At 42.4% G+C, this 22674-nt stretch overlaps 1 protein-coding gene and 1 pseudogene across 5 annotated transcripts in view; one reads left to right on the top strand and one right to left on the bottom strand.

The window, feature by feature from the left end:
- The window catches only part of HTT (huntingtin), a 172619-nt gene that overhangs the window by 9339 nt on the left and 140606 nt on the right, over positions 1-22674 (top strand). For all 4 annotated transcript variants that reach the window (XR_008377225.1, XM_053577934.1, XM_053577933.1 and 1 more), the window contains exons 2-3: positions 11924-12007; positions 20122-20242. Coding sequence is in view for 3 of the 4 variants with exons in the window: in XM_053577934.1 (XP_053433909.1) it covers positions 11924-12007; positions 20122-20242 (205 nt within the window). In the remaining variant the exon portion in view is untranslated. The remainder of the gene's footprint in view (positions 1-11923; positions 12008-20121; positions 20243-22674) is intronic.
- LOC128576036 (60S ribosomal protein L35a-like) lies at positions 21613-21945 on the bottom strand (annotated as a pseudogene). The gene has a single exon (XR_008377228.1). The product of XR_008377228.1 is annotated as a 60S ribosomal protein L35a-like (transcript).

Raw genomic sequence — 22674 nt, 5'->3', positions numbered from 1 at the left:
TATAGGGCCTTGTGCACCAGTTTGTTCAGTAAAACCAGTGGTTTCTTTTATGCCTTTATTTTATTCTTTTTTTTTGTAGAGACAGAGTTTCACTTTATGGCCCTCGGTAGAGTGCTGTGGCCTCACACAGCTCACAGCAGCCTCCAACTCCTGGGCTTAAGCGATTCTCTTGCCTCAGCCTCCCGAGTAGCTGGGACTACAGGCACCCGCCACAACGCCCAGCTATATTTTATTTATTCTTAATTTTATTTTCTTTATATTTCCTTTTCTTTTCTTTCTTTCTTTTCTTTTTTTTTGTTTTGTTGTTGTTGAGACGGAGCCCCACCCTATGCCCTGAGCAGAGTGCAATGGCGTCATAGCTCACTGCAACCTCAGACTTGGGATGTGGGCATCCTGCTGCCTTAGCCTCTGGAAGCCGCCGGGATTATAGGCACTCTTGCGGCACCTGGCTGGATTATTCATTTTTTTAATGAGTCAGGGTCTCATTCTCTCTCAGACAAGTCTCAAACTCCTGAGCTCAAGCAATTCTCCTGGGTGACAGAGCAAGACCCCAACTCTTTTTTTTTTTTTTTTTTTTTTGTAGAGACAGAGTCTCACTTTATGGCCCTCGGTAGAGTGCCGTGGCATCACACAGCTCACAGCAACCTCCAACTCCTGGGCTTAAGCGATTCTCTTGCCTCAGCCTCCCGAGTAGCTGGGACGACAGGCGCCCGCCACAACACCCAGCTATTTTTTGGTTGCAGTTCAGCCAGGGCCGGGTTTGAACCCGCCACCCTCGGTATATGGGGCCGGCGCCTTACCAACTGAGCCACAGGCGCCGCCCAAGACCCCAACTCTTAAAAAAAAAAAAAAAAAAAAAAGAACTAAATACACAATGATCAAAAGTAAGTTTGGAACTCTTTTTTTTTTTTGTAGAGACAGAGTCTCACTTTATGGCCCTCAATAGAGTGCTGTGGCTTCACACAGCTCACAGCAACCTCCAACTCCTGGGCTTAAGGGATTCTCTTGCCTCAGCCTCCCGAGTAGAGTTTGGAACTCTTAAAATCAGTTGATTGTTTCATTGTCAGTATTCTGGTTGTGATATAATTTTGCAAAATGTCACCATTGGGAACTTGGGTAAAGTGTACACTGGCTTTCTATTATTTGTTGCAATTGCATGTGAATCCCCTTCTCTACAGGGAGGGAGACCACTGGGAGGTGTTCATGGAATAAGAGATGGAGATGCTGGTACCCTGTGGCTGGTAGCAGCAGCATTGGTGGTGAGAAGTAGTCAGATTCTGGATCTCTCACAGAAAGAGTTGACAGAATTTGCAGACAGGTGTTTTAAAAATTGAGATTATAGGGCGGCGCCTGTGGCTCAGTGAGTAGGGTGCCGGCCCCATATGCTGAGGGTAATGGGTTCAAACCCGGCCCCGGCCAAACTGCAACAAAAAATAGCTGGGCGTTGTGGCGGGCGCCTATAGTCCCAGCTGCTCGGGAGGCTGAGGCAAGAGAATCACATAAGCCCAAGAGCTGGAGGTTGCTGTGAGCCGTGTGACGCCACGGCACTCTACTGAGGGCAGTAAAGAGAGACTCTGTCTCTACAAAAAAAAAAAAAAAAAAAATTGAGATTATAAGGCTGGGCGAGGTGGCTCACACCTATAATCCCAGCACTCTGAAAGGCTGAGGCTGCCAGATGGCTTGAGCTCACGAGCGAGACCCTGTCTCTAAAAGTAGCCGGGTGTTTTGGCGGGCGCCTGTAGTCTTAGCTACTTGAAAGGCTGAAGCAAAAGGATCACTTGAGCCCAAGAGTTTGAGCTATGATATCACGGCACTCTACTGAGGGTGACAAAGTAAGACTCTGTCTCAAAAAACAAAATAATTAAAAAAAATTGAGATTATAATTCACATACCATCAAGTGAAGTAATGTAAGTCTACAATGTAAGGGTTTTTATTTTTAGTACATTGACGAATTGGTGGGTCATTCCTTCTTAATACAATTTTTCTAAAAAAGTCCTAATTGTCTAGGAATGCTCTTGTGTGAGTACAGTACTTGGCAAGAGGTAGAGAGCTGCTGCTGAGTTGGTGCTCTGGACCCTGCCTTGCCCCCACAGCCCTGTGCCTGCCAGTAGAGCATTCTTCATATCCCTGGTGCTGTGCACGTTTTGGATGTGTAGGTATCCATGCCAGGGGTGTGACCAAGACCAACACGAGAGTGTGTTTTCAGATTCCTGGGTCATTCCCCAATCTGGAATGGCATTTTTGATGCATAATATTAAAATAATAATAATAATATAACTTTTTTTTTTTTTTTGAGACAGAGTCTCACTATGTTGCCCTTGCTAGAGTGCTGTGGCGTCACAGGTCACAGCAACCTTCAACCCTTGGGCTTAAGTGATTCTCTTACATCTGCCTCCCAAGCAGCTGGGACTACAGGCACCCGCCACAATGCCCGGCTATTTTTTGTTGCAGTTGTCATTGTTGTTTAGCTGGCCTGGGTTGGTATTTAAACCCGCCAGCCTCAGTGTATGTAGCTGACTCTGTAACCACTGCGCTACAGGTGCCGAGCCCCCCCCTCCTTTTTTTTTTTTTTTTGGAGACAGAGTCTCACTATGTCACCCTGGGTAGAGTGCTGTGGCGTCACAGCTCACAGCAACCTCCAATTTTTGGGCTTAAGGGATTCTTTTTGCCTCAGCCTCCCAAGTAGCTGGGACTACAGGTGCCTGCCATAATGCCCAGCTATTTTTTGGTTGTAGTTGTCGTTGTTTGGCAGGCCTGGGCTGAATTCGAACCCGCCAGCTCCAGTGTATGTGGCTGGTGCCCTAGTCACTGAGCTACAGGCACCGAGACCCTTTTTGTTTTTTTGACAGTCTCACTCTGTTACCCCTGTGTAGAGTGCTATGGCATCATAGTTCACAGCAACCTCAAAATCTTGGGTTTGAGTGATCCTCTTGCCTCAGCTTCCCCAGTAGCTGGGACTATAGGTACCCCCTGCAATGCCTGGCTAGTTTTTCTATTTTTAGTAAAGACATGGGGTCTCACTCTTGTTCAGGCTGGGCTCAAACTCCTGAGCTCAAGCAATCCAACCACCTGTTCCTCCCAGAGTGCTGAGATTACAGATGTGAGCTACCATGCTTGGCCTAATCTTAAAATTAATCTAAGGATGAGAATTTGGATGAGAGGACTTGAATTCACATTTTTAGAATTAGTTCTTTAAGAATTTATGAAATGTGATTATAATATCCCATGAAGTCTTTGCTTTTTATATGTCTCTCTTCACAGTTGTGTGCTTGTGCACATGGCCTCATTACACAGTTAGAGGAGGCTGACTGGTGTTTGTATTAAATTTGAAAGTGAAGTTATTATGACTACATTCACCAGAAATAGTTGAAGAGCTAGAATTGTTCTTATCCTGTTTATCCACTTGTTGCCCAGGGCAAGGCGCTTCTTTTTTCACTTTAATTTCCATACTTACTTTTCATCTAATTAAATTCCGTGGGAGAGAGAAATAGTTACTGTCTTCTTTTTTCTTTTTTTTTTTTTTTTTTGTAGAGACAGAGTCTCACTGTACCGCCCTCGGGTAGAGTGCCCTGGCGTCACATGGCTCACAGCAACCTCTAACTCTTGGGCTTACGCGATTCTCTTGCCTCAGCCTCCCGAGCAGCTGGGACTACAGGCGCCCGCCACAACGCCCGGCTATTTTTTTGTTGCAGTTTGGCCGGGGCTGGGTTTGAACTCACCACCCTCGGCATATGGGGCTGGCGCCCTACTCACTGAGCCACAGGCGCCGCCCTAGTTACTGTTTTCTTAAACTACCAAGTTTGTTCGTTGGACATAATGAGATAGTAGGTGGTATTTCTGATGGGGACCACAGAATGCATGAGAACTGAGTATATGAGGATGTGTGACCAAAACATCTGAGAGTTTCTGAGTGGCCAGAGTTCTCTGAAAGTTGCAGATTATGGAATGAGGACTGAGGTTGGAAAGGTAGCCTGGGGCCAAATTGTCATAGGTCCTGTTAAATTGGGAAGTTTGGGCTGTGTGTAGTGGCTTATTGTATTTACTCATTGCCTTTCCGCCCTTGTATGTAGGTCATGAGCAAAGTTTTGAGACAGATATTAGGGTTCATTACTTCACTTCCAAGAAACACAGTCAACAGTCCTTTCTGATTCTCCTGTGCAAGTTTCATCTCAGTGTTGCTGGCAGGGCTTCATTTGTCTTTGTCCACATGGATTTTGTGGTTCTTGATTTTTATTTATCTCAAAACTTTGGGAATCTGGTACCATCCGGTTCTCCCATTGCCCCCGCCTTGGGTCTCAGCAGCTCAGGCGGTGGGAGGAGTGGCAGAGGCCCATAGGCACCCGAGGTGGCCACGTACCCTGCCCACCGCCAAGATGCCCAAGAGAAGGTCAGCCGTGCCGAAGGCAAAGGGAAGGGAGAGCCTAAGAAGAGATGGCACGTTTGTCAGCTGAACCTGCTCCTGCAACAGTGGAAATGAAGTCAAAAAAGGCAGCAGCAAAGGATAAATCTTCAGGCAAAAAAGTGCAACCGAAAGGGAGAGAAGAGGAGCAAAGCGAAAGCAGGCCTAAGTGGCTAACCAAGAAACTAAAGATTTACCCGCAGAAAATGAGAAACCGAAAACTGAGGAGAGACTAGCCCAGCGGTTCTCAGCCTGTGGGTCACGACCCAAAGGAACTGTATTAAAGGGTCACGGCATTAGGAAGGGTGCAAACCACTGGTCCAGCCACTGATGAAGCAGGAGAGAAAGAAGCCAAGTCTGATTAATAGTATGTACCAAGTCTGTCAGTGGTCCCTGTCTCCCATCTTGCACAATCTAGACGAGTATTTTTATCAGCTATTTTGTTAAAGTGTAAATGCTTTTTTTTAAGGGTGAAAGCATTCGCTGGTTGTTTATTTTATTGATACAATCAGAAAATAGTGTGGGATGTTGATTTATGGGAGGCTGTGACTGTCTTGGGTGTCAGCTTAACATTTCATAGATGAGGGGCTAGTTTTTATTATTGTTATTATTTACTGTAATATAAAGCTTACTAAATGGCAATATGGAGTCCCAGTCCTGCATTTCATGTCTTGAACATTTTAAATTACTTATATTTCCATGTTGTGTTTTAGTAGAATTGTTTCCTTTTTTTTTTGCAGTTTTTGGCCTGGGCTGGGTTTGAACCCACCACCTCCCATGGGGCCGGTGCCCTATCCCTTTGAGCAGAATTGTTTCCTAAAGAAAAACCACTCCTGGGCGGTGCCTGTGGCTCAGCCAGTAGGGTGCCGGCCCCACATGCCAAGGGTGGCGGGTTCAAACCCAGCCCCAGCCAAACTGCAACAAAAAAATAGCCGGGCGTTGTGGTGGGCGCCTGTAGTCCCAGCTACTCGGGAGGCTGAGTCAAGACAATCGCCTAAGCCCAAGGATTTGGAGGTTGCTGTGAGCTGTGTGACGCCACGGCACTCTACCGAGGGTGATAAGGCGAGACTCTGTTTCTACAAAAAAAAAAAAGAAAACCACTCTTGTGATCATGGCTCTCCCTGTCAGAATTGTGTGGGCTCTGTAACATCTTTGGTTGTGGTGCTCCTGTTTTCCTAATAATTTTGTTACTGTGCTGTAAAGGACTGAAAATTTGAGTATGTAGCATACATGGTAATAAAATGTGAATTGGTGGGACTTACCTACCAGCTTATCAACATTTGAAGATACTAGTAGTTGATGTCCTTTTAAGGAAAATTTATCTACAAATTGTAATCTGGAAAGTCACTGATATAACTGTTTAAAAAAGAATTATAATAAATGGCTTTTTAGACTTTGGGTATGTATGTTAAGAATTATGTACAAATTGACATGTCTATACTGATGATCAACACAACCAATAAAATCTCAACTACAAAAAAAAAACTTTCATAATGACCCATATATGGTGTATCTTTCAGTGGGTAGTATCAAACTGTTTTGTTTTTCATTTTTTGATATTTTTGGTTAATGTTCTCTTCATTGGGGTGTTTGAGAATAAAGTCTGAACCTCACACTTTAAAATGAGGGTATTCTTTTTATTTTATTTTATTTTTTGAGACAGAGCCTCAAGCTGTTGCCCTGGGTAGAGTGCTATGGCATCACAGCTCACAGCAACCTCCAACTCCTGGGCTCAAGCGATTCTCCTGCCTCTGCCTCCTAAGTAGCTGGAACTACAGCCGCCTGCCACAATGCCCAGCTATTTTTTGGTTGCAGCCATCTGTTTGGCGGGCCCAGGCTGGATTCAAACCCGCCAGCTCAGGTGTATGTGGCTGGCCCCTTAGCCGCTTGAGCCATAGGTGCCAAGCCAAAATGAGGGTATTCTTGAGTGTGATAAAAGAGATGTTTTTTAGAGATTTTGGTTGTACTTGCTTGCATTTTTTAAGCTGGTATTTTGAGAGTTTGACTCTAACAGAGGAAAATTGTATACACATGTTTAGCCATGTTAGCAATACCAGTGGATTTCAGAAAAATGGAACAAAATCAAAGTATTTTGGTAGCAAGTAGGTGTGTTGTTTTTATGATTCTCATGCGTATGTACTTAATTGTTTGAATTTTAATAGTAAGACTAGCAACCATTGGTAACTTTACTGGCAGAATTCTATGATTGTAGGACCATCAATTGAGTGTCAGAAAGATTAAATTTCAATATATTATGCCAGAATTTTTTTTTCCTCAAAACAGTTTGGATTGTTGGAAAATGATTCTGCTTGAGGTAAGAGGAAGACCTTAAAATCTGTGCTTTCTTTGTAGCTGACCACTATAGAACTTGTGCTGTCCTCTTTTGATAAGTGCATTCTTCATAGTAAGAGTCACTGAAGGTTTGAAATTTAGGACCAGGAACTGATGGTCTGAATCACAGAGTGATTCCTCAGTACATAGATTCTGAGTTCATTTGAGTTGCTCCACAGTTGTTTTCTTTTGTAAGCTTTACTGTTTTTATTTTTCTTTCATCTTTTGGTTTTAGAATCTCAAGTTTGAAGTAAGGAGTCTTTGGTGTTAATCTTCTGAATTCTATAAGACTGACTTAATGATTGAGTCAGTTTGATGGCATATGAGCCTCTTTATGGCATGCTGGGAAGTGTAGGTGTTGTGCTAGTCACTGGTGCTAGAGATGGGATGTGGTTCTTGCTCTGGGCTGCCTGTCATCCCTCGGAAGGGAGTTGAAGCAGCTGTTGATAAAGAGTGTGCAGTGAAGATATTGCCAGGCGCTGGAGGGGCTGTTGGTAAATAAGGCAGAGTTCCCTCACGGTGCTCAGAGGAAAGGCTAGACAACATAATAATGTAATTTTATTTTGTTGGGTAAGAGCAATATATTCTGTCTTTATCAGTTGTAGTTTGATCAGCTTTTACTAAGTAAGTCTTGTGAAATAAGTCCAGGGAGGTAGGCTCTGGAGCTGATGCTGTATTTTTATTGCTAACTGTATTCCTTTATCTCATATATGAGGAGACAAACTTTTATTTATTTGTTTATTTATTTTTGAGACAGAGTCTCAGGCCCAAAGTCTCTTTTGCCCAGGCTAGAGCACTCTGGAGCTGATGCTGTATTTTTATTGCTAACTGTATTCCTTTATCTCATATATGAGGAGACAAACTTTTATTTATTTATTTATTATTTTTTTTTTTTAGAGACAGAGTCTCAGGCCCAAAGTCTCTTTTGCCCAGGCTAGAGCACAGCAACCTCACACTTCTGGGCTCAAGTGATCCTCCTACCTCAACCTCCTGAGTGGTTGGGACTAGAGGTGCCCACCACAATGCCTGGCTAGTTTTTCTAATTTTAGTAGAGATGAGGTGTTGCTCTTGCTCAGGCTGGTCTCAAACTCCTGAGCTTAGCAGTCCTGTCTTGGACTCCTGGATTGTTAAGATCACAGATGTGAGCCACTGCATCCAGCCCAGACAAACATTTTATTTTATTTTATTATTTTTATTTTTTACAGGTGAAGGAGCTTTCCCTTTTATTAGATGTAATGGATTTCTGTCATTGGGATTAATCCATGTGGCCCAAACTATACAAGGCCAGTACATACATCCTGCACAGGTGCCTAACCTATGGCATATCTACTTATCTCTTTATTATCTTTCCCAAGATGGATTCTTGCATGCTCCCTCAAATGTTACATTATTAAAAACTTGTCATGCATCAAAAGTTAACAATACTCGCTTAGGTATTCCTTTTGTTATAATTCATGTTATTGTCTTTCTAGGAAAATCAGTGTACCCCATAGCAAAATCAGTCTGCTGGGGGTGGGGGGTTCAGAAGGATTGTAGCCAGCAGCAGGCCCACTTAGGGCACACACATCTGATACTGGGTGTTATTATATATGCATGTTCCTTCAGGCTTTCCTGTACATTCACATTAAGAGTAAACCCATAACACAGTTCTGACAGTTCATCCAGTTTGGGTTACCGCTTGGACCAGACAAAGATTTTAAAAGCTTATTTGTATCTTTCTCTTCTGCACTTATGAGTAGATAGATGAATGTTTTCATTGGCCTGGCCGGTTCTTTGTAAGGCATGTGGGTAATTAGTGTGAAGCTGTTGATTTTTTTTTTTTTTTCCTTTTACCTTTGCTGGCTCTACTTATTGATATGCCCATCGTAATTCTACATTTTAATTTTTTTTTTTTTTGTAGAGACAGAGTCTCACTTTATCACCCTTGGTAGAGTGCCGTGGCGTCACACAGCTCACAGCAACCTCCAACTCCTAGGCTTAGGCGATTCTCTTGCCTCAGCCTCCCAAGTAGCTGGGATTACAGGCGCCGGCCACAACGCCCGGCTATTTTTTTGTTGCAGTTTGGCCGGGGCTGGGTTTGAACCCACCACCCTCGGCATGTGGGGCCGGCGCCCTACCCGCTGAGCCACAGGCGCCGCCCTACATTTTAATTTTTAATCACAGATAATTGGTATATTGATGTGCTACTTTTGTCAATGCAAGAGGCAATTGAGGCTATCTTGTTATCCAGGGAGCATTTTGTGCTTCATAAACTTTTTCCTTCCTTCCTCCTTCCCTCCCTCCCTCAACAGAGTCTTGGTATGTTGCCCTTCATAGAGTGCTGTGGCATTACAGCTCACAGCAACCTCAAACTCTTGGGTTTAAGTGATTCTCTTGCCTCAGCCCTTCCAAGTAGCTCGCCTTTCTTTCCTTCCTTCCCTTCCTTCCTCCCCTTCCTCCTTTTCCTTTCCTTCCTTCCGACCCTCCCTCCCTCCTGGGTTCAGGTGATTCTTCTGCCTTAGCATCCTAGGTAGCTGGGATTAAAGGTGCCTGCTGCGATGCCAGCTAATTTTTAGCTGCAATACCCAGCTAATTTTTCTGTTTTTTTGTAGCGACGAGGTCTCATTCTTGCTCATGCTAGTCTCGGACTCCTGAGCTCAAGCAGTTCACCTGCCTGAACCTCCCAGAGTACTAGGGTTATAGGCTTGAGCCACTGTGCCCAGCCCACTTTTTCTTTTTTTATTTTAAGAGATTTGGTTTTGTTCTGTCACCCAGGCTGAAGTAGTGGTGCAGTCATGGCCCACTGCAGACTCGAACTCTTGGGTTTAAGTGGTCTTCCTGCCATAGCCTCTTCAGTAGGTAGGACAACTACAGGTGTGTGCCACAATGCCTAGTTAGTTTTTTTTTTAGTTTTAATTCTTTTGTAGAGAAAGAGATCTTGCTGTGTTGCTCAGGCTGGCCTTGAACTCCTGTCCTTAAGTGATCTTCCTTCCTCGGCCTTCTGAGAGCTGAGATACAGGTGTGAACCCTATGCCTTGCCGATAAATTTATAATAACCTGGAGGATCTTGGGAATTATCTTGTTTAGGAGACCGCCTTCCCTAGTCATGTAGCAGGGCAGTCTTTATATCTGTATATATGTTTTTTTCTTCTTCTTCCTTCCTTTCTTCCTCCTCCTCCCTTTTTTTTTTTTTTTTAATTCTATGGAATCCTTCTAGCCACAGTCTTTCTTACTGAATAGACTCAAAAACTTAAGCCTTTTGGTTTAGTTGTTTCTGGTTGGTAGCATGTTTGGATCATCTCTCTCTACCTTATGGTTGAAGACATCTGAAGCCACAGGTGTGGATGGGAAGGAGGCACCTTTAGTCTTATTTTCTCCACCAGTCTGTTTATCTCCTTCTGCTTGGCTGAGAAATCTCCTTCTCCTCCCTCTCCTCCTCCTTCCCTCCTCTAGGGTTTCACTCTGTTGCTTAGGCTGGAGTGCATCGGTGTGATTGTAGCTCACTGCAGCCTTGCACATCTGGGCTCAAGCAATCTTCTCACCTTAGCCTCTTGAGTAGCTAGGACTACTGGTGTGTGGTAGGATTACCAGCAAGTTTTTTAAATTTTTTGTAGAGAGGGAATCTTGCTGTGTTGGCCAGGCTGGTCTTGAATACTTGCTCTCAAGCGATACTCCTATCTTGGCCTCCCGATGTGCTGGGATTGACCCTTTGCAGAGTGCTCAGAAACCAAACCTCTTGCAGCAATGACAACTGTTAGGACACATGGCACCACTGCATGTTCTTTGGTTTCTTACTGATCCAAGTAATTCACCCAAGTTGGTTTCAGTGTCAATGTCTTATATTTATAAAAAAAAGTAATATGCAAACAGAAAAATTTAATCTGAAATGATAAAGCTTTTCCATATCAATAAAAATTTGATAATTCTTCTTTGTATGGTACAACTCAATATGGTTGGATGCATAATCCAACAAACTTGACCACTCTTAGAATTTGTCATACTCCATATTTATATATACTCCCACAAGAATCCACCATTTGTACACATTATTTCAGGCACAACTGTGAAAAATATTGAGACCAAAGTGTATGATGCTTACAGACTCAAGTCAGGTAGTATAACAGAAACATGCGTCCTCAAGTTTTTGTTTGCAAAATGAACAACGCCTACAGGCATCATAAACACCAAATGGAACATCTTTTATTGAATGTTTGTACCAAAGAACATCTTACTTGAAGCCTAGTTGTTTGTATCAAAAGGTTAAAGGTGTGAGGCGCTGCCCCTGGCTGAAAAATCTCAGTAGGACGTTTATTCCCAATGGTTTGGAGACAAAGGCAGCCTTAGCCATTGTTTATACCATATTGAGGTCCATGTGGTATGTTGACTGCAGTCAGTTAACAATGTGATTTTGAGAAACGGTGGCAGCTTGGTATACAGAGTAGATATTATATTATCATGTTGTATTTCTCCCATTGTTGTAATCCGTACTGTCTCTTTCTGTACTGTTGAGAAAGAAAAAAAGTTGCTGATTAAACTATAACATGCCATTGGTTGTAAGATGCATTTCAGTTTCAGTGATGTTAAAATGTGAAAAAAATGTGAAATTGTATGTAAATTGTTGATATACAGGTAGATTTAAAGCCAGAGGACCTGAGTTTAAAGGCTGGCTGTTTGTCTGTGAGATCTTGGGTAAGTCACTGTTGGCACTTTAGTTTCTTCTTTCTAAAGGGGAAAAATAAGCCATTTTAGTGACATCACCCGACTCTTATGTGGAGCAGAGTAGTCAGGAAGCTGGCTGTTTGTTGAGCTCTTTCCTGCCTCACTGTCCTGATTCCACCCTGCCACCAGCTGGAGTACAGTGGTTTACTCCGAGAAGTACTAGGTGGTGGGATTTCTTGAGCTCATGAGTTTGAGACCAGCCTAAGCAAGTGTGAGACTCTGTCTCTAAAAATTAGCCGAGTGTTGTGGTAGGCACCTGTAGTCCCAGCTACTTGGAAGGCTGAGCAAGCGGGCAAGGAGATCACTTGAGCCCAAGAGTTTGAGGTTGCTGTGAGCTATGATGTCACGGCCCTCTATCAGGGCAAGAAAGTGAGAATCTATCTCAAAAAAGAAAAAAAAAGACTAGGTGAATGAAACAAATGATGTGTAGAAATGGGTAGAGTGGATAATTCAACTGTGTTTATTTTCTTTTCTCTTCCTTTTTTTATTTTTAGAAAGAAAGAACTTTCAGCCACCAAGAAAGACCGAGTGAATCATTGTCTGACAATATGTGAAAACATAGTGGCACAATCTCTCAGGTAATTGCATTTTAAACTTTTCTAGAAAAAAATAAACTTTATTTGTTTTCAGTCTTAATGAGCTGGAGTATTCTTTGTGTCCTGGTTGACTGAAAACCTTTAAGAATCCATTTGAGGGCGGCATCTGTAGCTCAGTGAGTAGGGCGCCGGCCGCATATACCGAGGGTGGTGGGTTCAAACCCGGCCCCCGCTGAACTGTAACCAAAAAATAGCCCGGTGTTGTGGCAGGCGCCTGTAGTCCCAGCTACTTGGAGGCTGAGGCAAGAGAATCACCTGAGCCCAAGAGCTGGAAGTTGCTGTGAGCTGTGATGCCACGGCATTCTACTGAGGGCAATAAAGTGAGACTCTGTCTCTACAAAAAAAAAAAAAGAAAAAGAAAAAGAAAGAAATCCATTTGAAGGCCGGGTGCGGTGGTTCATGCCTATAATCCCAGTACTCTGTGAGTTCGAGGCAGGTGGATCGCTTGAGCTCAGGAGTTCGAGACCAGCCTGAGCAAAAATGAGACCCTGAAAAAGTAGCTGGGCATTGTGGGTACCTGTACTCTCAGCTACTCGGGAGGCTGAGGCAAGAGAATTGCATGAGCCCAAGAGTTTAAGGATGCTGTGAGTTGTGATGCCACAGTACTCTACCCGGGACGACAAAATGAGACTCTGTCTTAAAAAAAAAAAAAAGAAATTCATTTGAAATAATCCTTTTCCTATATTTCTGGGACCTTGGCTATCTGGACACTATAATGATTAATGTTTCTTTTTTATAATCTTTTATACAATAATTGTAACCATTAGGATAATTGAACAGCATGTTTATATTTAATTAGCATCCTTGGTAACTATAATTATTTTAAAAATCATCTTTGGTTTGATATGTTTGTAGTTATTGTAGTTGGAACAGCTTGAGACTGTCCAATTTGTCATCTCTTTTATCTGCTTTTCTTTGACAGTTTGCTGCTGTTGTTTTGTCCCTGTGGTGGGGCCTGAGCTCTGAGCAGTGGCTGTTACCTGCTTTTCTGTGCTTTGGGATTACTGGGGTTATGGGCAGTTGACCGTAGGTCGGCTTCCCTTGCTTCATCGTTCTTATTTATTTATTTATGTTGAGATAGAGTCTTACTTTGTACCCTCAGTAGAGTGTTGTGGTGCTCACAGCCATCTCAAACTCTTGGGCTCAAGAGATTCTCTTGCCTCAGCCTCCTGAGTAGCTGGGACTCCAGGCGCCCACCGCAACGTCCAGCTATTTTTTTAGTGATGGGGGTCTCCCTCTTGCTCAGGCTGCTCTCGAACCAGGGCAGTCCACCTGCCTCGGCCATACAGAGTGCTAGGATTATAGGTGTGAGCCACCATGCTTGGCCTCATCTTTTTTTTTTTTTTTTTGTAGAGACAGAGTCTCACTTTATGGCCCTCGGTTGAGTGCCGTGGCATCACACAGCTCACAGCAACCTCCAACTCCTGGGCTTAAGCGATTCTCTTGCCTCAGCCTCCAGAGTAGCTGGGACTACAGGTGCCCACCACAACACCTGGCTATTTTTTGGTTGCAGTTTGCCCGGGGCCGTGTTTGAACCCGCCACCCTCGGTATATGGGGCCAGCTCCCTACCCACTGAGCCACAGGTGCCGCCCCTGGCCTCATCTTTCTTATTGGGGTAAACTAATAGCACTTTGTTTGTATTTTTATTTATTTATTTTATTTTTATTATTATTTTTTTGGCTGGGGCTGGGTTTGAACTACCACCTCTGGTATATGGGGCTGGCACCCTACTTTGAGGCACAGGCGTCACCCAGCACCTTTTTTTAGAGATAGGATTTTGCTCTGTCACCCAGGGTAGAATGCAGTGGTGTGATCATAGCTCATTGTAGCCTTAAACTACTGGATTCAAACAATCCTCCTGTTATTGCCTCCCAAGTAGCTGGGACTATAGGCACACACCACTATGCCTGGCTAACTTAAAATACAATATTTTTTTGTAGCGCTAGGGTCTCACTATGTTGCCTAGGCTGGTCTAAAACTCCTGGGTTCAAGCTGTCTTCCCACCTTAGCCTCCCAAAGTACTGGGATTATAGGCCTGAGCCACTGCACTGGGTCAGCACCTTCTTTTGTAGCTTCTTTGCAAATTCTCCTTTTTCTCTTTGCATTTGACAGTCTATCTTTCTGACTAGTAACCATAGATTGTAAATATTTTAGACCTGTTCCCAATGGCTGAGTAGGAGACATATGCATTCTATGATTTCTGCATTCTGTTACCAGATGGGCATGTGTGAAATACTCTCCTTGCTTTTTTCCCTTGGAATAAATAATTCATGTCGTTTTCCTGCTGAAAACTGGAAAGAGTTCTCTATAATCTGTTAGAGAAAACTTTGAGAAAAATAATCTTAAGTGTTCAGTTCAGTACATTCATAATGTTTTGCAACTGTCACTGCCATCCATCCTCAGAACTCTGATTATCTGTCAAAATTGAAACTGTTCCCATTAAACAATAACTCCCCCCTTCCCATGTCTCCCCAGCCTTAGCACCTACCATTCTACCTTCTGTCTGTGAGTTTGACTGCTCCAGAGCCCTCAATAAGTGGAGTCTACACTTGTAGGACACACACACACACACACACACACACACACATATATTTTTTAGACGGAGCCTCAAGCTGTCACCCTGAGTAGAGTGCCATGGCATCACAGCTCACAGCAACCTTCAACTCCTGGGCTTAAGTGATTCTCTTGCCTCGGCCTCCCAAGTAGCTGGGACTACAGGTGCCTGCCAGAACGCCCGGCTATTTTTTGGTTGTAGTTGTCATTATTGTCTGGCAGGCCTGGACTGGATTCGAACCCACCAGCTCTGGTGTATGTGGCTGGTGCCTTAGCCGCTCGAGGTACAGGTGTCGAGCCGTGATCTGCTTATATTTAATGCCACCTTGAATGGTGGCTCATGTCTATAGTTCCAGTTACTTAGGAGGCTGAGGCAGGAGGATTGCTTGAGCCTAGTAGTTTGAGGTTACAGTGAGCTATGATGAGGCCACAGCACCATAGTCAGGGCAACAGAGTAAAACCCTGTATCCAAAAAAAAAGTAAGAAAGAAAAATATGTGTGAAGAAAATGAAATAATAAATGAGAATATGTCTTGAAAATAAAAATATAAAAATTTTACAGTAGTGTGCTATTGTAGAGAGCAACATGATAGTAGAAGAAAAGAGTTTGAATTCTATTCAATTTCTACTGCCTATATAAGCTGGGTGGGTGGCTTTAAGTAAGTTTTTGTTTTCTTTTTTTGAGACAGAATCTCCCTCTATTGCCAGGACTAGAGTACAGGGCTGTCAGCTTAGCTCACTGCAACATCAAACTCTTGGGCTCAAATGATTCTCCTGCCTCAGCCTCCTAAGTGGCTAGAATTACAGACACGTGCCACCATGCTCGTTAATATTTACTACCTTTAGTAGGGATGGGGATCTTGCTCTTGCTCAGGCTGGTCTCAAAGTCCTGAGGTTGAGCAATCCTCCTACCTTGGCTTGACTTTAGATAAGTTTTAATGTCTTTGAGCCTCTGTTGCCTAACTTACAATGTATAACCTGTATTTACAGAGTTCTGGGTGGAGATCAGATGACATGTTTAAGACATTGTGAAGCTGTAGCTACATAGATGTGCTCATTAGTTATCTTAGATTAGGAAGTACATTCCATTGTGATGCATGTCATCTAAAGTCAGACATTATCATTATTTTTATGTGAAATGATTTTAAATACTTGGCAGACATTTGATGTACTATGGCTATAGCACAGCTTTGCTCATCTGATCTCCGCCATCCAGGTCTCTCTGAAAGCTTATTAACCCAGAAAACCAGGTGGCTTTCAATCTAATGCTTCATGCTTTATTCTTATAATTTTTTTTCCCCCAGAATTCTCAAGGTAATTTATGGAGTATTGCCTCAGATTCACTATTAGTAAAGTAGGTGGAGATACTTGGTTTATTTTTGGTTCTGTTTGCTGTATTTAATTGTAATAATGGCTGTTAATAGTTTTTACATTTGTCTCTTGTGTTTTTGTGAAATAATGCTAGGTGTTCATCGTACTTCTTGTTCTACAAAGGAACATATTAATAGAGCCAGAGAGGTTGTCCTTGGTCTTACTAGATCAAGAACAAGTTTGTTTTTGGATAATCTCCATATACTTTGCCAGGATTTTGAAGTATATAGCTGAAGTGGATATTTTATAAAAATACTTTTAATGGAAACTTAGTGATGTTTGATATTTCCTGTTATCTCTGCTAGAACTTTGGAACTTTTTAATAGCTTCTGTGGTATATTGATTTTGTCTCTAATGAGATTTAAATGGTTCCTTCTGAAATTTTTAATGTGGAAAGTCATTTAAAACTTCATATATATTGTGAGTATGTATTTACTGCAGCTGTCAACTGGGTGGTCTAAGCTATTGGTCCCTAAACATGGATGAGCATCAAAATCAACAGGAAATTTGTTAAAAATAAAAGTAATGAAGATACCTTACTACCCTTCTTCTCAAACACACTCTTTCTGCCCACAAGAAACTTTTTTTTTTTTTTCACCATACACTGGTTTTATATACCATTTGACAAATTTTCATCACCCTGGTTAACATAGCCTTCCTGGCTTTTTCTTAGTTATTGTGTTAAGACATTTATATTCTACATTTAGTAAGTTTCACATGTACCCTTGTAAGATGCACGGTAGGTGTGGTCCCACCAATCACCCTCCTTCCGCCCATCCTCCCCCCTCCCCTCCTCTCCCTCTTCCTCTTCCCCATATTCTTAGGTTATAGTTGGGTTATAGCTTTCATATGAAAGCTATAAATTAGTTTCATAGTAGGGCTGAGTACATTGGATACTTTTTCTTCTATTCTTGAAATACTTTACTAAGAAGAATATGTTCCAGCTCCATCCATGTAAACATGAAAGAGGTAAAATCTCCATCTTTCTTTAAGGCTGCATAATAAGAAAGTCATTTTAAATATAATGGAAAAAATAGGTTAAAAGAGAAAGAATGCAGGGGGTTCATCATACTAACAAGTCAAATGTAAAGCTGGAGTGGCTGTATAAATACCAGACAAGGTGGATTTTAAAGTCTGTTACCAGGGATAAGGAGGTCATTTCATAATGATGAAGGGAATCAGCTCCTCAGGTGGCATAATAGCCCTAAATATTTATGTACCTGACTGCAAATACACAAAGCAAAACCTAAGAGAACTACAAGTGGAAAGGTCTGAAATTTCAGCAGCCTCTCTCGGTGATCTACAGTGTGTATATCTGATCTTGAACAGCTCTGTCTGCAGTGCGATCTGATTGACATTTTTTTTTTTTTTTTTTTTTGCAGTTTTTGGCCGGGGTGGGTTTGAACCCGCCACCTCCAGCATATGGAGCCGGCGCCCTAACCCTTTGAGCCACAGGCACCGCCCTGATCTGATTGACATTAATAGGACATTCCATCCAACACTCTCAGAAGATACACTGTTCTCAATTGCTCAGAGAATGTCTGGCAAGGTGGATCAAATGCTGGGCCGTAGCACAAGTCTAAATTTAAAGGATTCAGATCATCCAGAGTGTTTTCTGACCTTAGTATTGCTAAATTGGAATCTGTTACAGGAAGATTATCTGGAAGATCTCTGAATATATGGAAAAATACATTTCCACATGGCCTGTGGGTCATAGAAATCAGAAGGGAAATTTGAAAATTTTTTAAATTGAGGATAAAAACAATACTTTTCTAAATGTGTGGGTGCTGCTGTAGCACGTTAATGGAACATATACATGAAATGCTTATTTTTGAATAGAAAGATCTCGAATAAGTGACCTTAGCTTCTACCTGAGGAAATGTGAAAATGCAATCCAAAGTTGTCAGAAGAATGGGCATAGGGTGGTGCCTGTGGCTCAATGAGTAGGGTGCCGGCCCCATATACCGAGGGTGGTGGGTTCAAACCCAGCCCCGGCCAAACTGCAACAAAAAAATAGCCGGGCATTGTGGCAGGCGCCTATAGTCCCAGCTGCTCGGAGGCTGAGGCAAGAGAATCATTTAAGCCCAAGAGCTGGAGGTTGGACTCTGTCTCTGCAAAAAAAAAAAAAAAAAGTCAATAAAATAGGAAAAAATATATAGAAAATCAATAAAACCAAAATATGTTTTTTGTTTTTTTTTTTTGAGACAGAGCAACAGAGCCTCAAGCTATCGCCCTGGGTAGAGTGCCGTGGCATCACAGATCACAGCAACCTCCAACTCCTGGGTTTAAGTGATTCTCTTGCCTCAGCCTCCCAAGTAGCTGGCTGTTTTTTGGTTGTAGTTGTCATTGTTATTTGGCTGGCCCAGGCTGGATTCGAACCCGCCACCTCTGGTGTGTGTGGCTTGCGCCTTAGCCACTTGAGTTACAGGCACCGAGCCCAAAATATTTTTTTTGAGAACATCAATAAATTGGTACGACTGATTAGAAAAAAGGAATGAAGTCACAGATTATCAATATCGGAATGAAGGAGATGGCATTGGTGTAGATTCTATAAATATTAGAGGATTATATGGGAGTAGTATGAACAGCTTTTTTTTTGTTTTTTTTTTTTATGAACAGCTTTATGCCAGTACATTTGACAACATAGATGAGGGTACGTTCCCTGACACAAACTCCCAGAGCTCTCTCAAGAAGAAATATATGACCGGATTAGCCCTTTGTCTATTAAATATAAATCTAAAAGTCAATATTTCGTTTAGCAACTGGGGAACTTTTAAGTATAGCTGGAAATGGTATATAAGCTTACTTTTCAACTGTGAATTTTATGAAGTCTAAGAGGTAAACTGTTTCTGACCAGAGTTTTGTATGTGAATTGAGATGTGCTGTAAAAAATATTGTTATATATTTCAGTGATTTCTTCAAGTTAATTATATGTTGAAATACTATTTTTGATATATTGGTTTAAATGAAATATTGTTAAGTCTTGACTGTTTCTTTTTAATTTTTATGTGTTGACAAGGAAATGCAAAATTCCACATGTAGCTCACATGATCTTTCTGTTGACTAGTACTGCTTTGGAGCAGTGTTTGAATGCTGCCCTACATCCCATGTTTAGGAGCCTTTCCTCCTTGGCCCTTTGTTCATGGTGGTCTTCCATATAGAGGAGGTCTCTTGTAAGCTTGCTGGTCATTACTGATGTGATCTTTTGCTTTCTCTTAGGTGCGTGGCTATTTTCTATTGATAGGAATTGTTACCTAGAGACAAAGAGGAATGGGGATTCCGTTTCAGAGTGTTTTAGATTGAGATCATGAAACAGCAATCTGATTTTGATGTTTCAAAAATAGCACATCCCCTGTATTATTGGGATTTGCTATTCTTGGGATTACCTCAAGAACATCCCTTGTATTACTGGTTGATGACACGTAGAATGCTGTGAAATCAGTTTCATATACGTGGCCCATCAGCTTCTCTTATACTCGGCTATGTTTAGCCAGTCGGATCATAGTAGCCTAAACAGGCTCACTTATTAAACATTTTAAATAGTTCATAAACAGTACACAAACTCCAGTTTTTGTGACACTGTGATAGTCTGTCGAGGGCAACAAAAGCAATGTGGCATCTTAAGGTAAAATATGGTTATACTTTGGGACATATTGAAAACAAGATTAAAAAGGAATAAAAGATAGGTTGTTATACTAATTTTCAAGGTCCAAAAACATTGTTAAGTAAAAGTAACTTTTTAGGTAGAAAGCAGTTAGCTGTCTGGGATTGAAGTATCCAAAGCAGTGTTTTTCTTAGTTTCTAAACTAAAACTTGAGAAAATGATATTTCTCTTGCAAGTTCAGTCTCTTCTTTTTTTGATAATAAACTTTGTTTTGGAATAGTTTTAGGTTTATACAATATGTGCACAGATAGTATAGGGAACTCCCGTATTCTCCCATCCAGTTGCCCCGATTGTGTGTACCTTACGTTAGTGTGGTACCTTTCCAGTTAATGAATCCATACTGATATACTGTTAACTAAAGTCTAGACTTCACTCAGGTTTTCTTAATTTATATATAAGTGCTTTTTTTTGGTTCTAGAATCCATCCAGGATACCCGATACCTTATTATATTTTGTTGTCATGTCACCTTAGGCTCCTTTTGACAGTTTTTCTTCTTTTTTCACTTAGAAATTCTCCAGAATTTCAGAAACTTCTGGGCATCGCTATGGAACTTTTTCTGCTGTGCAGTGATGATGCGGAGTCAGATGTCAGGATGGTGGCTGATGAGTGCCTCAACAAAGTTATAAAAGTAAGAGCTATGTGGACAATGTTCTTCTCAGACCTGTAATCATTACAGGCTAAGAGATGAAGCCATTGTTTAGTGGCCTTCTGTTTTAAGCAGCAGAGTTTCTGAGGATGTCTGCAGTGTTCATTTTTGGTGTGTGGTTTGGAGGTGCTCTGGCATCTGCCTTGTGCTTGCCACACCTGCTGCAGGAGGAGCTGTGCTTACCCTTGTACCTGTGTAGTGCATAGGTCAGTGCAGGGCACAAGGATGGCTGCTGGGTGCTCCTGGGAAAAATGTCAGGGTGCCAGTTTTTTTTGGGTATCATGCAGAGAAATATGGAAGCCCTTGGAAAGGGGGATGGGTAAACAAAATCTGGCTGTGGTATCTTATGCTGTCTTTGGCTTCTTACCTGCCTCTTCCCCAGGCCTGGGTCGGATAGTGCTGTTTACAGGTAAAGATGTGACTATTACAGTTAGTTGGTTAGTTTGAGCTTGTGCAACATGAATGCTGAGAAAGGAGATCCCAGACAAGGATAGTGGGGCCAGAAGTCACAGAATTTGGGTAGCAGTGACAGATGAGGTGAGGAGAGAGCCAGGGACACCAGCCTTGTTCTGTTCTTGCTTCTTGATGCAGTTGTGCCAAGATCACCATAGCACTTTATTCTGCTGCTGCCACAGAAAAGTCCTGCTTCCATTCACTAATTCATAATACATTGTAAAACTATCCTCATTTTAATCATTGTGCTCTTCTCCTAGTGTGACTCCCCAACTCAGCCTGGTTTGTGAGTGGGCCTTTTGAATTGGGTATTCAAAGTTGACATTCTCCCACTGCAGGGTGACCAGATCAAAGAAGTTTCTCTGATACAGTTCTTGATGCTTTCTCCAAAAAACAATGTTTTTTGTTTTTTGTTGTTTTTTGTCTTGCTCTATCTGTCTGAGTGCAGTGGCACAGTCATAGCTCACTGTAGTCTCAAACTCCCGGCTTTAAACCATCCTCCCCCCTTGTTCTCCCTGGGGGGAAGTGATCATAGCTTATCTGTATCTTTCAACTAAGGGGCTCAAGTGATCCTCCTCCTTCAGCCTCCCAAGTAGCTAGGACTACTCAGCTAGCTAAAAAAATCACCATGGCTGGCTTTTAAATTTGAAAAAATTTTTTTGTACAGACAGTGTCTCACTAGGTTGCCCAGGCTGGTCTAGGACTCTGATCTTAAGTGAAACTTCTGTCTGCCTCCCAAAGTACTGAGATTACAGGCATGAGCCACTACACCTGCCCCGTATTTTTTTTTTTTTTTACAACAGCACAAATCCACTTTTATTTACTTTTCATCACTTTAAATCCTTGAGGGGTACAGCATCACATTTATTCTGTGTCCAATGGCCTTAGCAGGAAGGACTTTAAATCCTTGAGAGGTACAGCATCACACGGATTCTGTGTCCAATGGTCTTAGCAGGAAGGTGGCTTCAGAATTTGGCATGAACCATTCCACTGTTTCCATGGGCTCGAGTTATCTTTCCCCAGATTACTCTGGTTTTGTTTGGTTTGCCGCCAGGAGTCACTGTGTTGTTCTTTGCTTTGTATACATAAGCACATCTCTTGCCCAAATAAAATTCAGTTTCATCTCGGGCATAAACACCTTCAATTTTAAGAAGGGCTGTGTGCTCTCTTTGGTTCCAGAGACCTCTCTTAAAGCCAGCAAAAATGGCCTTGGACCATAGTCTTCCAGACATATTCGCCTTTTAGAAGTCCCAGCAGACCTCCACAGGCCCCAAGATGGTGAAAAGAGCCCGTATTCTTATTAACAATAAAATTCTTACCTGGCAAGATTTATGGACATGGCACATGAGAGTGTTGGAATTCTGTTGCCCGGGGAATCTTTCCCATTTGGCTAGTGCATTGTTTCTTGGCCAGCCTTGCTTTCTGTGATCGGGATGCTGGCTTCTTGGGAGCCACAGATTCTAGCTCTCTGTTGCGAGCAGCCTCTGGGAATCCCTCTGTTCTCCCTCTGCCTGCGCCTCACGCTTATGTTTGTATCTCACCTCCCGTGATGATGTTACGGCAGTGTCAGTTTCCCCTTGTTCTTTGTGCTGGGTGGTCAGTGGTGACACTTGCGTGTGGATGTCATCCCCAGTGTGTTTGCAAAGGGCCTGCTTTCAGGTAAGCTTGCTTCCGCAATATCTTTGCTTCCTTTTTTTCTTCTACTGCAGGCACAGGCTGGGCTTTCTCTGATTTTTTTTTTTTTTTTTTTTTTTGAGACAGACAGAATCTCACTTTGTCACCCTAGGTACAGTGCCGTGGAGTTGCAGCTCACAGCAACCTCAAACTCTTGGGCTCAAGTGATCCTCTTGCCTCAGCCTCCTGACTAGCTTGGACTATAGGTGCCTGCCACAGTGCCTGGCTAGTTTTTAGAGACGGGGTCTTGCTGTTGCTCAGGCTGGTCTCAAATTCCTGAGTTCAGA

Source organism: Nycticebus coucang, chromosome 23, assembly GCF_027406575.1.
Source record: "Nycticebus coucang isolate mNycCou1 chromosome 23, mNycCou1.pri, whole genome shotgun sequence".
NCBI classification, from domain to species: Eukaryota; Metazoa; Chordata; class Mammalia; order Primates; family Lorisidae; genus Nycticebus; species Nycticebus coucang.
Note: the sequence above shows the minus strand (reverse complement) of the source record. Positions and strands in the feature narration are given on the sequence as shown.